The sequence below is a fragment of the Elephantulus edwardii genome, unplaced genomic scaffold, assembly GCF_000299155.1.
Source record: "Elephantulus edwardii isolate Elephantulus edwardi_28Jun2011 unplaced genomic scaffold, EleEdw1.0 scaffold00153, whole genome shotgun sequence".
Classification (NCBI taxonomy): Eukaryota; Metazoa; Chordata; class Mammalia; order Macroscelidea; family Macroscelididae; genus Elephantulus; species Elephantulus edwardii.
The window spans coordinates 5,039,782-5,053,851 of NW_006399903.1; the positions used below are offsets into that span (position 1 = coordinate 5,039,782).

A 14,070-nucleotide genomic window follows, 5' to 3' on the forward strand; every position below is an offset into this window, starting at 1 on the left:
GGGTTGGTCCTTGGAGAGGGACATCATGCTTGGGAGGATAGAGGGACAGCACAGGAGAGGAAGACCCCTGATAAGGTGGTTTGGTTCAGTCACTGCAGTAATGGGCTTAGGTGTCTTGGAGACAATAAGATTGACACAGGACAGAGCAGGATTTAGGACTGTTGTACATAGGGTCACTATGAGTTGCAGGTGACTCGAGGGCACATAGTATCAACAGATTATATAGAGATAAGATAGAGATAGAGGTAGAGATATATATAATCTGTTATCTCATGTATTTGTTGATATTTTATATATACATATATACATGTATACATATATATGGATATATAAAACTGAGTATTTCTGGAATGGGTTAAAGGTGCATACATTTGCATAGGGTGCCTTAGTCTTTAAAGTGGCAACCTTGCGCATTAGCCCTTTCAAGCAGTCTTTCCAGTATATTGGCCCAATGCAGTTAGATTTCTGGTAAGTGGATGGCTATCAGTGGGAAGAATGTGCTACACACACCCCCGCCCCCATGAAGGTCTTCCCTGGGCAGCCCCCAGCTCCTCTCACGCAGGGCTCTGCTAATGCCTGTAGTAACCCTTCTTCTCTGTCTTTGCCAGACTCCGACCTGAGCATGCGCACACTGAGCACGCCCAGCCCAGCCTTGATATGTCCACCGACCCTGCCTGGCTTTCAGAATGGAAGGGGCTCGTCCACCTCGTCGTCGTCCATCACTGGGGAGACCGTGGCCATGGTGCACTCGCCGCCCCCGACCCGCCTCACGCACCCGCTCATCCGCCTGGCCTCCCGGCCGCAGAAGGAGCAGGCGAGCGTGGACCGGCTGCCCGACCACTGCCTGGTGCACGTCTTCTCCTTCCTGCCCACCAACCAGCTGTGTCGCTGCGCGCGCGTGTGCCGCCGCTGGTACAACCTGGCCTGGGACCCGCGCCTCTGGAGGACTATCCGCCTGACGGGCGAGACCATCCACGTGGACCGCGCCCTCAAGGTGCTGACCCGCAGGCTGTGCCAGGACACCCCCAACGTCTGCCTCATGCTGGAAACCGTGACGGTCAGCGGCTGCAGGCGCCTTACGGACCGAGGACTGTACACCATTGCCCAGTGCTGCCCCGAACTGCGGCGCCTGGAGGTCTCAGGCTGTTACAATATCTCCAATGAGGCCGTCTTTGACGTGGTGTCTCTCTGCCCCAACCTGGAGCACCTGGATGTATCAGGTAAATGGGGCTGGGAGTCCTTTCCAGCCTGGCCAACCCCTGGGAAGCTCCTTCAGCCACACCCAGCACAAGTGGAGGAAGGTGGCCTTGGAGAAGTCAGGTGGCCTGAGAGCACTGGAGACCAGAATGGTCTTGTCATTGTCAAGCATCACCAGCTCGCTGCTATCAAGCGGGAGGCACTCATAGCTGAACCCCCAGAAGCTATAAACCCCAGGGGAGGAGATTGCCCATGGTTCTCCCTTTGATCTTGTCCTCAGATAACATCAACTTCCTAGAGGAACCTTGGCCACTTTTGCTTTCAGAAATAGGAAGGTGCCAGCCAGGGCCGAGTTCCAGTCTGTTGTTCATACAGTCATCATGAGTCACAGTCAGCTCCACAGCCCCTAACAACACCAGGCCAACAGTGGACAATAAAACATGAGATGCAGGCTGCGCTGTTTTCGGGAAGAAGGGGTGATTTTTTTGTGTGTGTGCTTGCATTCTTTTTGCTTGTTGGATTGCTAACACTGATATAACCCAGCCCCGTGAGATGTACCCTGGTGTTTCACACTGCTCTCCCACCCCTGGGTGCACCTTCCCTCTTTCATCAGTCACAGTAATCAGCTGCAGAGTTCAAGAGCAGGTGTGAGGCATCGAACCACAGCCTCTGAAGTCAGGAAGGAGAGCTCAGGCTCTGCTGGGTGACCCTCCCTCAGTCAGCCTAGAAGGCTTAGTCTTAAAGCCCAGGCTCACTCACTGGCGCCAGATGGGAGTCTGCCCAGACTGACAGCCCATTCTAGCTCATCTACTGTGTAGGAAAAAAGAACATTGGAGAGGCTCCACTGCGTGAGATGCCTCGGGGAGTTAAAGAAATAAGCAGCCCCGGCTGTCAGGAAAGGTTCCAGAAATCAGACCCTTCCAGAAGTCAGACCCGTCTGACAGCAGATCACCAGAATTGGGGATTTTACAAGCATTCAGGGTAAATGATAGCCTTCCTCAAAAGCTGAGGTAAAGCCCAGGATCTAGCTCCTTGCTTTCAAAAGCTGACATCTGAAAACATTTCCATGACAGTCCAGCCTTTTGGGTAGACACTGTTCCTCACAGGGAAGCAACTTCTTTGTCCACTCACATCTGCTGTCTGCCTGACCAGGCCCTGGTCCCCGCTGCTCAGCTCCGTTTGGCACAAAGAAGCAGGAAACCAGAAGGTTTTCTTGACATTGTTTCCTCCAAGGAATCCTGGAGAGAGAGCGTGGTGTGATGTGGCAGAAGCGCATTGCAAAACTCCGTGATTTGGTCTAATTCAAGCTCTTCTGGATGTTTCTCCTCTCAGACGAGGGGAGGAAAGGGGAAGGAAGAGGCTGTATTACTTTTTACTTACAGTTTTTAATTGTGATTTAAAAGCTTAAAAACCATATTGATTTTGCATTCAACCAGCCATACATATTGTGTCTAGTAACATTCACCCCTTTACTGTATACTGACTTTCCCTTCCCACATATTTGGGAGTGCTGGAGGGGTGGGGGGTAATCCACAGGAATTGTGCTGCTGAAATTTTTTCATAGAGTCCTATGTATATTATATAGACATTCTTTTTTATATTATTATTACCAAGCCCAAGATGGTATAGCCCTGGTCAGTGCACTGCTGTACAGAAGTAACTTGTAGTTGCTGTGATGCTGAACACCATGAAACTGGTGTGCCAAATGCGATAATGGTTACCTATGGTGGACAGTGTTTGGTGGAGCTTCCCATCTAAAACAAGCTTGGAAGCAGGAGTGGTATCCACTTTGGAAACGACTTGCTTCTGGAAACTATAAACAGTGCTCAGGCCTTTCATTCATAGAGTCGCTATGAGTCGTCTGCAACTCAACAGCACCTAACAACAACATTATTCATTTTAATGAAAGTTTACAGGGACTTTGGATTTCCATTCATTCATTGTTGCCCCTTTCTCCCTGCCCGCCCCTCCACCCCCCAGTTTGCTCTTCTCTTTGAAAAGGAAAAGAAAAATTTTTTCATTGTTATACAGTCCCTCCCCCTAAGTCTACTCCACTAATGCAGCTTTCATTCTGGACTCCTGTCATGACAATAATACCTAATCACATATTCCTTTTAAACAGTTCTCTCCCTTATATCTGTTTCAATGCAGTATACAGAATTTCTCTCATCTTTCTCTAGTCTCCCATCTACCCCGATGTCAGTCTCGTTTTACAACAGGGACACTGGACATTCTTTGAGCCGCCTCTCAGATGTTTCCACGTCTCTTGAATTTGTTGTGCTATTAGAAAAAGACATCAAGCTGGTGACAGAAAAAGAAAAAAATCCCCCAACAAGATGAAGTGACAGAGATGGACTGTAACGATAGGCTCTGGCATATCAGAGACTGTGAGACAGACAAGGATACAGCAAGGGTCAGGTCTACTGTCCATGGGACCACAATGAGCGCAAGTTGCCTGGATGGCATCTAGAGCCACCAACTTGTCTTACACTGGATCTTCCTTCAGGTGCTCATTGGTCTTCAGCTCCATCTCTCTCACGCGTCCCTTTTAGTATCACCACTTCCAAGACGACTTCGATTCCCTCAGCATTTGAATGTTTACTGCACTGTAGCACATCTGCCGTAAATCATTCCTACAATTCATCAATGTTATGCTCCCCCCTAGCCATAACTTCCCTCCCCTCCTATAAGTGATGCCTTGGATCAGGCGTCAACAATCTCTTCTCTCAGTTTGTACTGGTCCCAGCATCTCTCTGAGCCTGAGATGATTCGCATCCATAAAACGAAGCTTCACTGGGAAGATGGCTAAGGCAGTCCCATGCCTGTAATGCATCAAGGAATGAGGTAGCTCTCAATGTTACCCAGGGGTATCCACTTCCTCAATAACATGCCTCTGGAAACTCTGTGAACTCTGATAGTTGTACAGGGGCTTCAGGCCTTCTGTTCATAGAGTTGCTATGATTCATGCTTGACTTGAAGGCAATCAACAACAACAAAAAAGAAGCCCTAGCAATGTAATACATTACATATTGGGCTGCTAACGAAAAGGTCATTGGTTTGAATCCATCAACTTCTCCAGGGGAGAGCAATGGGCAGTCTCCTCCTGTAAACACTTACGACCTCAGAAACCCAACCAAGGGTCACTGTGAAATGCAACTAATGCAACCGAGGGTCACTGTGAAATGCAACTGATGAGAGAGCAGTTTAGGGTCAGTTTATTTTTTTTTTTTAAAACCATGAGCAAGTATCCTTTCTTCACAACTCAAACTTTGCAAATCTTTAAGAATCAGAACATATTGTTAAAAATTATTCCTTGAAAATCATACATTGTTTTCATGTGCTGTTGAGTTGGAACCAACCCATAGCTGACCCTCCAGCAGATTTTCAGAGGCAATAAATCAAACAGGACAAGATTGTCCATCCTTTTTCCTGAAGGAGCAGCTGGTGGACTCGAACTGTGTGCCTTTGGGATTGGACAGCAGCGCAATAAGAAATACTAGGCCAGTAGAGCTCCCTGAAAAGAATACAGACATACCAAAATAGTCTCTCTGCGATACCAGGTGAGGCTAAAAAGTCATTAACAGTAGAACTTTTTTTAAAATCAACATGTTTGTTTCCCTACATCAAATACAGGATTCTTCCTGAAACACAGCAGAGGAATATTTTGCTAGGTATTTTAAAATGAAAAGAATCTTGGTAAATGTTCATTAAAATTCATAAAATAAAATTTTAAAAATTAAAAGAATCATTAGCTAAAAGTTTAGAAAGAGAAGCTGACACAAAATCTTGGAAAGCCATGTAGTTTTACAAGTGTCACAGTAAGCACAGCCAAGAGTACAGACATCTGAATTCCATAATTTTCTGTCTAAAATATATAGGGTTATATGTTGTTGTTGTTGTTGTTGTTAAGTGCCGTCGAGGTGTGGGCGACTCATAGCGACCCTATGAAGGAGAGTCCTCGACGCTTGGGTGCCTTTCATCCTCTCTCCAGGTTCATAGGGTTTCCGGAGGCAAGCTATTATGGAAGTGGACGCCACTCCTCCTTTCATGCTTGTTCAATCGTGGAGCTCCACCCCACTCTCTGTCCACGTTGGGTAGCCAACCATTAACGCATTTGACACATTCGTGTCACAGTGTTCAGCCTCACAGCAACCAAAAGTGACTGCAGGATGGCAACTTATACACCAGGGCTATACGACCTAGGGGAATGTCTGAACAAAAACAATGAAAGACAGGCTAAAGAAAGAAATCCACATGGTTTTTTGTTTTGGGGTTTTTTTTTTTCTTTTACTTGAATCTACAATCAACATCTATAGTCACAGTGGTCAAGAAATCAAAAAACTTATTTCACTGGAGAAGTCTGCTATCAAGGACCTCTAGAAAGTGCTAAAAAGAAAGGATTGCATTGTAAAGAGACCCAAGTCACCATATTTCCAGTTGTTTCCTATGCATGTGAAAGCTGGTCAGCAAGTAAGGAAGACCAAAGAAGAATTGATGTCTTTGAGTTGTGGTATTGCAGAAGATGAATATCCCATGGACTGCCAAAAGAACAAACAAGTCTGTCTTGGAGCAAGTGCAAGCAGAGTGCTCCTGGGAGGCCTGCGTGGTGAAACGTCATCTTATATATTTAGGGTGAGTTGTCAAGACAGGCAAGGCCTTGGAAAAAGACAGTATGCTCTGCAAGGTGGAAGGTCACAGAAGGAAAGAAAGAGCCCTCTTTCTTGTTTGATCAAACAAGATGAACTGTCAGTGACTGTAATAGGGGCTTTGCATGAAGGAGATTCCCACAGTGATGTGTCGTAAAGCGAGGTTCACAACTGTTTTCCATAGAACCCTCATGGGTTGAAGTTAACTCGGGGACACCTAAAATCAACAACAAAGAAGTAAAGTCAGCACAAAGGGCACTCACAAAGTTAAGGCTGCAGAGACCTAATTACCTTCCAAGCAGACTTGATGGCACAGTAGTTAAATTCTGGACAGCTGACCAAAAATGTGGTTCACACTTACCGACCACTCTGTGGGAGAAAGATGCGGCCATCCAATCCTGCGAAGAATTATGGACTCTATGGAGCAGCTCTGCTCTGTCCTACAAAGTCTCTATGAGTCAGAAAAAAAACTCCAAAACTTTGGGTTAAAAACTGCCTTCCACAAAAGCAACATGGCAGAGCTGGATGGAGTAGAGCAGGCAGATTATAAACAGTTGGTAATTTAGTTCTGCAGCATAAAACTTGTCTAATTCCTTTCTTTCTCACTGAAGTTCTGTAACGTGGCAGCACCTGGACTTTCCAGCCTCATTATTCCCTGGACCTGAAGTGTCTAAGAGCTTCCTGGGCGGCGTGCCCAGAAGTGGGAGGAAAGGGCCCCTTGGCACCGTGGTGCACCTGCTCAGAAGCTGTGGGTACTGAGTTGATCGGCCGGGGTGCAGGGGGCCTGAAGTGAGGCAGCTGCTTTAGAGCTCTCAGAGGAAGTGGAGAAGAGCAGCGAGAAGATGAATACCATGCACGAGCTTTGTGGTTGGATGAAATGCGTGTGGACATGCACGTTGACACAGCACGTTCCACATGCATTTATCTTTATATTTCCGAAATAGGCTCTGTCGTAGTTGTTACTGTTAACTGTTCCCTCATGGAGACGTCACGTACGATAGGTAAAACACTTCCCAGACTCATGTATATGTATTCAGTATATAATATATTGTATATATATTTTGGAACTAGGAGTGACATCCACCTCCTAAACAACATACTTCTGACAACTCTGATAAACAACAACAACATAATATATAATAATATATATTATATATAATATAGTATATATCTGTAATATATCATATAATATGTTGCTCTGTGCCATCAAGTCCCTTGCGACTCACAGCAACCCTATGTACAAGAGCCCTAAACCTTGCTCTATCCTGTGCCAACCTCTCTGTCTTTGACACACCTACTCCCACTACTCCAATTACTGAATCAATTCATCTCTTAGAGGGTCTTCCTCTCCTGGGCTGTACCTCCACTCTCCAAAACATGATGTTTCTCTCCAAGGACAAGGATCCTTCTTTGCAACATGCCCAAAGTATATCAGACAAAGCTTCAGAATCCTGACTCCAAGGAGCAGCCTGGCTTCACCTTCTCCAGGACAAACCTGTTTGTTCTCCTAGCAGTCCATGGTATATTCAACATTCTTCTCCAGCACCACAGCTCAAAGGCATAAGTTCTCTTTCTATCATCACTAGTCACTGTCCAGCTCTCTGATGTATAGCACGCAATTGTGAAGACCACAGCCCAGATCAGGTGAACCCTAGTCTCCGGCCTGATGTCGTTGCTCTTCAGTACTCTGGAGAGATCCCTGACAGCTGACTTCCCCAATGCAATTCATCTCTTGATTTCCTGGCTGCTGGTACCAAGAGTGTTGACTGTGGAGCCAAGCAGACTAAAACTATTAAGTAGCTTAATCTCTTTACTATCCATACTGACGCTGCCGGTTGGCCATGGTGAGACTATTTGTTTTCTTGATGTTGTCAATCCATATTGAAGGCTGCCATCCTTGGCCTTCTGCAGCAAGCATAATATATGTTGTTGTTGATTGCCATCAAGTTGAGCACAACTCATAGCAACCCATCTTTCACCCATGGAGCAGCAGGTAGAATTGAACCTTGTGCCTTTAGGTTGGCAGCATGGCATTTATAAAAGTACATAAATCCAACTCATTGCCCCTGAGTAATTCAAGCTTAGAATGAGCTACCTGCTAGGACGTGGTAGGACTACCCCTTCAGGTTTCCAAGGTTGTAATCTTCCCAGAAATAGCTGCCTTGTCTTGATTCTGGTGGGTTTAAACTGCCAACTCTTCAGGTAGTAGCTGGGTGCTTTAATCACGGTGCCACCAAGGCTCCTGGTAGACTATAGACTTGCATAAAAGTCCTTGGAACTAAACATAAAGTATGGCAACGGCTTTCGGTGCAGACACAGTGCAGCTCAGCCCGGGGCATTATCCACAGTTCCCACTAGATAACTCAACTGTTGGAAGCTGAATGCCCTCACCTGGTACTCTTCTAACTAGTGACCACATAGTCCACCCTGGCTCATGGTGGCCTCACATGTGTCCAAGTGGAACTGAGCCCCATTAAGGTTTTCCACGACTGAGGATTTTCAGAGGTGGTCATTTCTAGGTGCCATCGAGTCCAGAAGTCTCACTGAACAACAGATCTGAACCCTATCCCATCCTGTGCCATCCTCACCATCTCTGACATTTTCTTCCTGACATGCCTTTCAGTAGATTCGAACCTTCAGCTTTCTGTTAGCAGCTGTGCACGTGGACTGCTTGTACCACCCGGGTTCTCTAAAGTGCTCCTTGAGAAGGCTCTGTCCCTTGCATATATCTTTCTCTATATACCTAGTAAGCACCAGCTTTGAGCCTGGCATTACCTTTTTTTTTAAAAAAAAAAAGTAAACAAACAAACATCAAAATGCTGCTGACAAGTCAATTCTGACATAGACTGATCCCATAAGACAGAGGAGGCTCTGGTGGTCAACCAGAAGGCACAGAGTTCGAATCCGCAGCTGCTCCTTGGGAGAAAAAGGAGCCATCTCTTTCCGTGCAATTTACTGCCTCTGAAAACCTGCTGCTACAGCTCGGTTCTGACTCTACAGCGTATATACATCAACATAGGACAGAGTGGAACTGTTACCCTTACTCAATTGCCTCGTCCTTCCCCTGTGCAGTGGCTGATGGGTTCTGTCCATCATTTTTTTCAGTTAGCAAACCAATACTTAACACACTGTGCCTTCTTCAGGATTCCTCTATCTTGGAGGCAAACCTAACCCAATCCAGCTCTTTGTCTTTGATGTTGACTCATGGCGCCCCCATGTGTTAGAGAGGAGAACTGCTCCATAGTGTATTGGTGGACTCTTAGGGAGCTTGGCTGTCAGAAGAAGTGAGTTGAACTCTCTGACTTTAGGTGGGTGTTTTGAATCCACCAGCTGCTCTGAGGGAGAAAGACAGGCAGTCTCCTCTGCAGCATCTGAAAACCCCCTGGAGGGGCAGCTCTGATCTGTTCCAACTCAGTGGCAATGAGTTTGACATTTGAGGGTTTTTTCTTCACAAAAACAAGATTGCCGGGTCTTTCCATCATGATACCATTCGGTAAGTTCAATCTTTCCATAGTGATACCACTCAGTAAGTTCAAACAGCCAAAAAAAAAAAAAAAGACAATAAATAAGCAAATAAATCTCAAAACCAACTTAGGAACGGACCTCCATAAATCATACAGGAGGAGATTGCCCATCTTTCTCCTGCTGAGCTCCCTGGTGGATTTGAACCACCAAAGAGGGGAGGACTTTGGGTCAGCAGCTCAGCTGCCTACAGATTATGCCACCAGAGTTCCATTTGCACCACCCTGAACTTTAAAGGCAGGCCAGCTATTTCCATTTCCTAGAGGTAAATCCTGAGGCTCAGGGGAGTTAAGCTCCTCCTGCCTAAGGCAATAAAGATCATACCTGAACCAGGTAGGTCTCCCACCCGTGCTCTGCTACAGTAAAGCCAGGCCCCAGGCCCCCTCTTTAAGGCCTCCCTTCCCTGGACTTTGATAACTCGCCTTAACTGAGTTGGTGGAACTCCAGCCTCAGGCTAGATGTGTAAGCACTCTGCTTCCTTTCATCTTCACATCCCTCTTCTGGGGAGGGGTAACCCTATGCGTTTTAAAACAAAGGAAATACCAGAGAGGATGAATTTTCCCAATGTATACTAGGGATAGAAAAGAATTGGGGCTGTAGTCTTGCTACTTCTAATACACATGAGGGTCTTTGAACCCTATAATCAAATTACTTAAGCAGTCACATGAACGCAGAGAGCTCACTTCAGCTTTCTTTTTCTGTAGGGATCAAGACAAGTCAGGACAAGCCTGGGGAGGGGGTAGCAGGGCAGGAATGGTTGTCCAGGAGGGAGTACCCCTATTCTCCGCAGGATGGAGTCATGGGGTCCCTGCAGGAACTTGTGCTCAACGGGTGTGTGTGAGACAAAAATCAGTCATGGCATCATCCTGTTCTGAGTGAGGGTAGGGGCAGAGATCAGTCATGGGGTCCCAGGTACCCTTGTTATTTCCAGGGCTGGGGCACAGGATTGGGCAGTGGGATGCTGCCAGGCCTGTTTTCAGCAGGGTGGGGACAGTGGTGGCTGGTAGGTACACATAAGACCTGGGTTTAGTGGAGCTGAGGTGAACAGAAATGAGTTATGGGGTCCTGGGGACAGAGGGACAAGAATGAGTTATGAGGTCCCTACGCTGAGGGCAGAGAAATGAGTCTTACAGTCCCTATGGCAGTGGGGGGACAGGAATGAGTTATGGGTTCCAATGGCAGGGGAGTTGGGGAGATAGGGATGAGTCCCTGCCATGGGGGTGGAGGGGTGGGAATGAGTTATGGGATCTTGAAAATGGAGATGAAATGACACGGATCAGTTGTGGAATCCCTGCTGAAAAGGTAGGAGAATGAGTCACGGGGCCCTCATGGCATTGGGGGGATAGAAATGATTTCTATCCCAGTAGTTGGAGTTGGGGGACAGTTATCTGTAATAGGGTTTTGGGGGTGAGGGGATGGGAATGAGTCCTTGTTGTGGATGTAGAGGAGAGTAGTAAGTTGTGGGGGTTCTCATGGAAGGGGGACAGGAATGAGTAATGTGGTCTTGAAAAGGGAGGTGGAGTGACAGGTATCAGTTGTTGGGTACCAGAAGTTTGAGGGGGTATAAATATCAGCTATGGGTCACTGTGGTGGAGATGGGGAACAAATATCAGCCATGGGCTCCTGGTGGAGGAAGAAGTAAGGAGAAGCATCAACTATAGGATAGGGTCCAGGGGATAGAAGTAGGGGAGAAGGTATCAGCTGTGGGGTTCCAGGGATAGGGATTGGGGGCACAAATATCGATCACAGTGCCTGAGTGATAGAGCTAGGCGAGCAGGGATCAGGTGTGGGGTCCCAGCAATAGGAACTGGCATTTGGGTTGGAGAAATAGGGGAGCAGGTATCAGCTGTGGGGTCCCAGGGATAGGGATTGGGGGTGCAAATATCGATCATAGTGCCTGATTGATGGAACTAGGCGAGCAGAGATCAGGTGTGGGGTCCCAGCAACAGGGACTGGGTGTGCAAGTGCCGATTATAGGGCCTAGGTGATGAAAATGGCGCAGGTATTAGCTGTGGGGTCCCAGCAATAGGGGTTGGGGGTGCAAGTATCAATCATAGGGTCTGGGTGATGGAGATAGGGGAGCAGGTATCAGCTGTGGGGTCCTAGCAATAGGAGCAGGAACTGTGAGGTCTGGGTGGATTGGTGGGGAAGGGGTGACAAGTATCAGTCTGTGGTCCTGGTGGAAGTGGGAGGTGGGATACCATCAGCCATAGGGCGTAGGTGGTGGAAGAAGGGGGACAGTTATCAGTCGTGGGGTTCCAGCAGGAGGGATGGGAGGTCCAAGTATAACCGTGGGGTCCCCGCACCTCGTCCTCACAGAGCTCTGTGTTCCGTCTCTCCGTGTAGGCTGCTCCAAAGTGACCTGCATCAGCCTGACCCGGGAGGCCTCCATTAAACTGTCCCCCTTGCACGGCAAACAGATTTCCATCCGCTACCTGGACATGACGGACTGCTTCGTGCTGGAGGACGAGGGTCTGCACACCATCGCGGCGCACTGCACGCAGCTCACGCACCTGTACCTGCGCCGCTGCGTGCGCCTCACCGACGAGGGCCTGCGCTACCTGATGATCTACTGCGCCTCCATCAAGGAGCTGAGCGTCAGCGACTGCCGCTTCGTCAGCGACTTCGGCCTGCGCGAGATCGCCAAGCTCGAGGGGCGCCTGCGCTACCTGAGCATAGCGCACTGCGGCCGCGTCACCGACGTGGGCGTGCGCTACATCGCCAAGTACTGCGCCAAGCTGCGCTACCTCAACGCGCGCGGCTGCGAGGGCCTCACGGACCATGGCCTCGAGTACCTGGCCAAGAACTGCGCCAAGCTCAAGTCCCTGGACATCGGCAAGTGCCCGCTCGTGTCCGACACGGGCCTCGAGTGCCTGGCCCTCAACTGCTTCAACCTCAAGCGGCTCAGCCTCAAGTCCTGCGAGAGCATCACGGGCCAGGGCCTGCAGATCGTGGCCGCCAACTGCTTCGACCTGCAGATGCTCAATGTGCAGGACTGTGAGGTGTCGGTGGAGGCCCTCCGCTTCGTCAAACGCCACTGCAAGCGCTGCGTCATCGAGCACACCAACCCCGCCTTCTTCTAGGGGACCTGCTGGCCCCGGTGCCACTTTACGCAAACACCAACACAACAAAAGATTTGCTTTCTGATAGTTTCTTTTTCTTTTTTTTTTTACCAAACGGCAGCCTGTATGGTAAGCTCAGGACAGTGCTCATGACAGCTGTTCTGTGCCTTCCACAGGAAAGTTTAGGATTCTTGGGTTTTTACTTTGTGCTCCTAATGTCTCCTGGGCAGCCAAGGTCAAAGGAAAATCAAAGGGGAGGGGAGAAAAAACACCTACACATTTCTATTACAGTAAACAGAGATTCTTCGGTTTGGGGGTTATAATTTCCCCCCCTAGTTTCTCTTGGATAACAGATTAAAGAAGGGAAAACAACCGACATATTTTTAGATTCCTAAACAGTATGTTTTTTAAAGGGTATCGGGAAAGAGGCAAGTCATTCGAGGGGTGTTTCCATCTTACTTGGAAAGGCTGGAGTTTTGTGCCCCTTTCAGAAGTAACTCTGAGTAAAGACCTGGCAATCTCCAAGCAGATGAGCCATGGAACACCCTGTTGCTGTGCAGTTCTCCCCTGACACACATGGGATGCCATGAGTCCTGCTGGACTTCCCTTCCCCAGCAGAGGTCCCTCAGCAGGGTAATTGCCATGTCCTTCTCCCCTGCTACACTCTTGAAGCTTCACACCCACAGACCTCCCTAATCGTGTCTGAGTAATTCTCTCTAGCTCTCCTTTGCTTGAAACCTCATGATTGACCCAGACCACCTAGTCAATGGATGTTCAAGCCCTTCATAGACACAAGGTGTATTCCCTTCATTTTGGAGGTGCCCAACGTCAAGAGCAGCAAAGAAAGGGGGAACCCCTGGTCCTCTTTACCTGGCTTTGCCACTGGTGAGCTGTGTGGCTTAGGGTGCAGCCCTACACTCTCTAGGCTTCAGCTTCCAGGGCTGAACCAGAGATTGTGAATCAGAGGCAAAGCAAGAGTTTGTTTGCCATAGACCAGGAGGATCACAGATGCCAATAAACAGAAGCACCTGGGATTTGACCTCTCTCAGGTGCACTGAGGCTGGGCCCAAGCCATGCTTCTAGTAAATTCTCAAGTGCCAACATGAGGGCACAGAGTTCTGTGTCCTCTTTTCCTGATCCACACATTACCAATACTGCGTCCCTGTTTTTTGAGGGTGTGTCTATTACACACCATCCCCTGCCCTGCTAGATGGCAGGGGCCCCATGCACCAGCGCTTTCAGCATTGCTCCACCTCACAGCATTGTAGAATGGGTCTGGAATTCCCAATCACAGCAGAGCCCAGAGACCTTAGGGGGCGTTTTCAAATGGAAGCAAAACCCTCCTGCTTTATAACGGGGAGTGGAGATCATCTGTGTGCAGATCCTTGAGGGTTTTGCCCCACCACCCTTCCACGTGTGGGGTGCTCCAGGTCCACCCATCTTCCACCTGCCTGCCACAGGCCCAGGGACCCTTTGCCGTTCAGATTGCACTCCTACTTTGCTTGTCTATTTATTTTGTTTTGCATTCCGACTTCCTTCGCCCTTCATCCCATGAATTCTGTTGGGGTTAGTTCTTAAGTGTTTAATTGTCCAAATCACCACCTCCTGTGCCTCCCGCTGTGTCTGGCTGTTGTGTTTTCTGT

The 14,070-nt window shown here is 48.3% G+C and overlaps 1 protein-coding gene across 1 annotated transcript in view; it reads left to right on the forward strand.

Moving 5' to 3' along the window:
- The window catches only part of FBXL7 (F-box and leucine-rich repeat protein 7), a 551,162-nt gene extending 538,665 nt beyond the window's left edge, over positions 1-12,497 (forward strand). Inside the window, exons 3-4 of the mRNA XM_006895008.1 lie at positions 609-1,220; positions 11,712-12,497. Of these exons, the coding sequence (XP_006895070.1) occupies positions 609-1,220; positions 11,712-12,448 (1,349 nt within the window). The 3' untranslated portion in view covers positions 12,449-12,497. The remainder of the gene's footprint in view (positions 1-608; positions 1,221-11,711) is intronic.
- Positions 12,498-14,070: the final 1,573 nt, after the last annotated feature.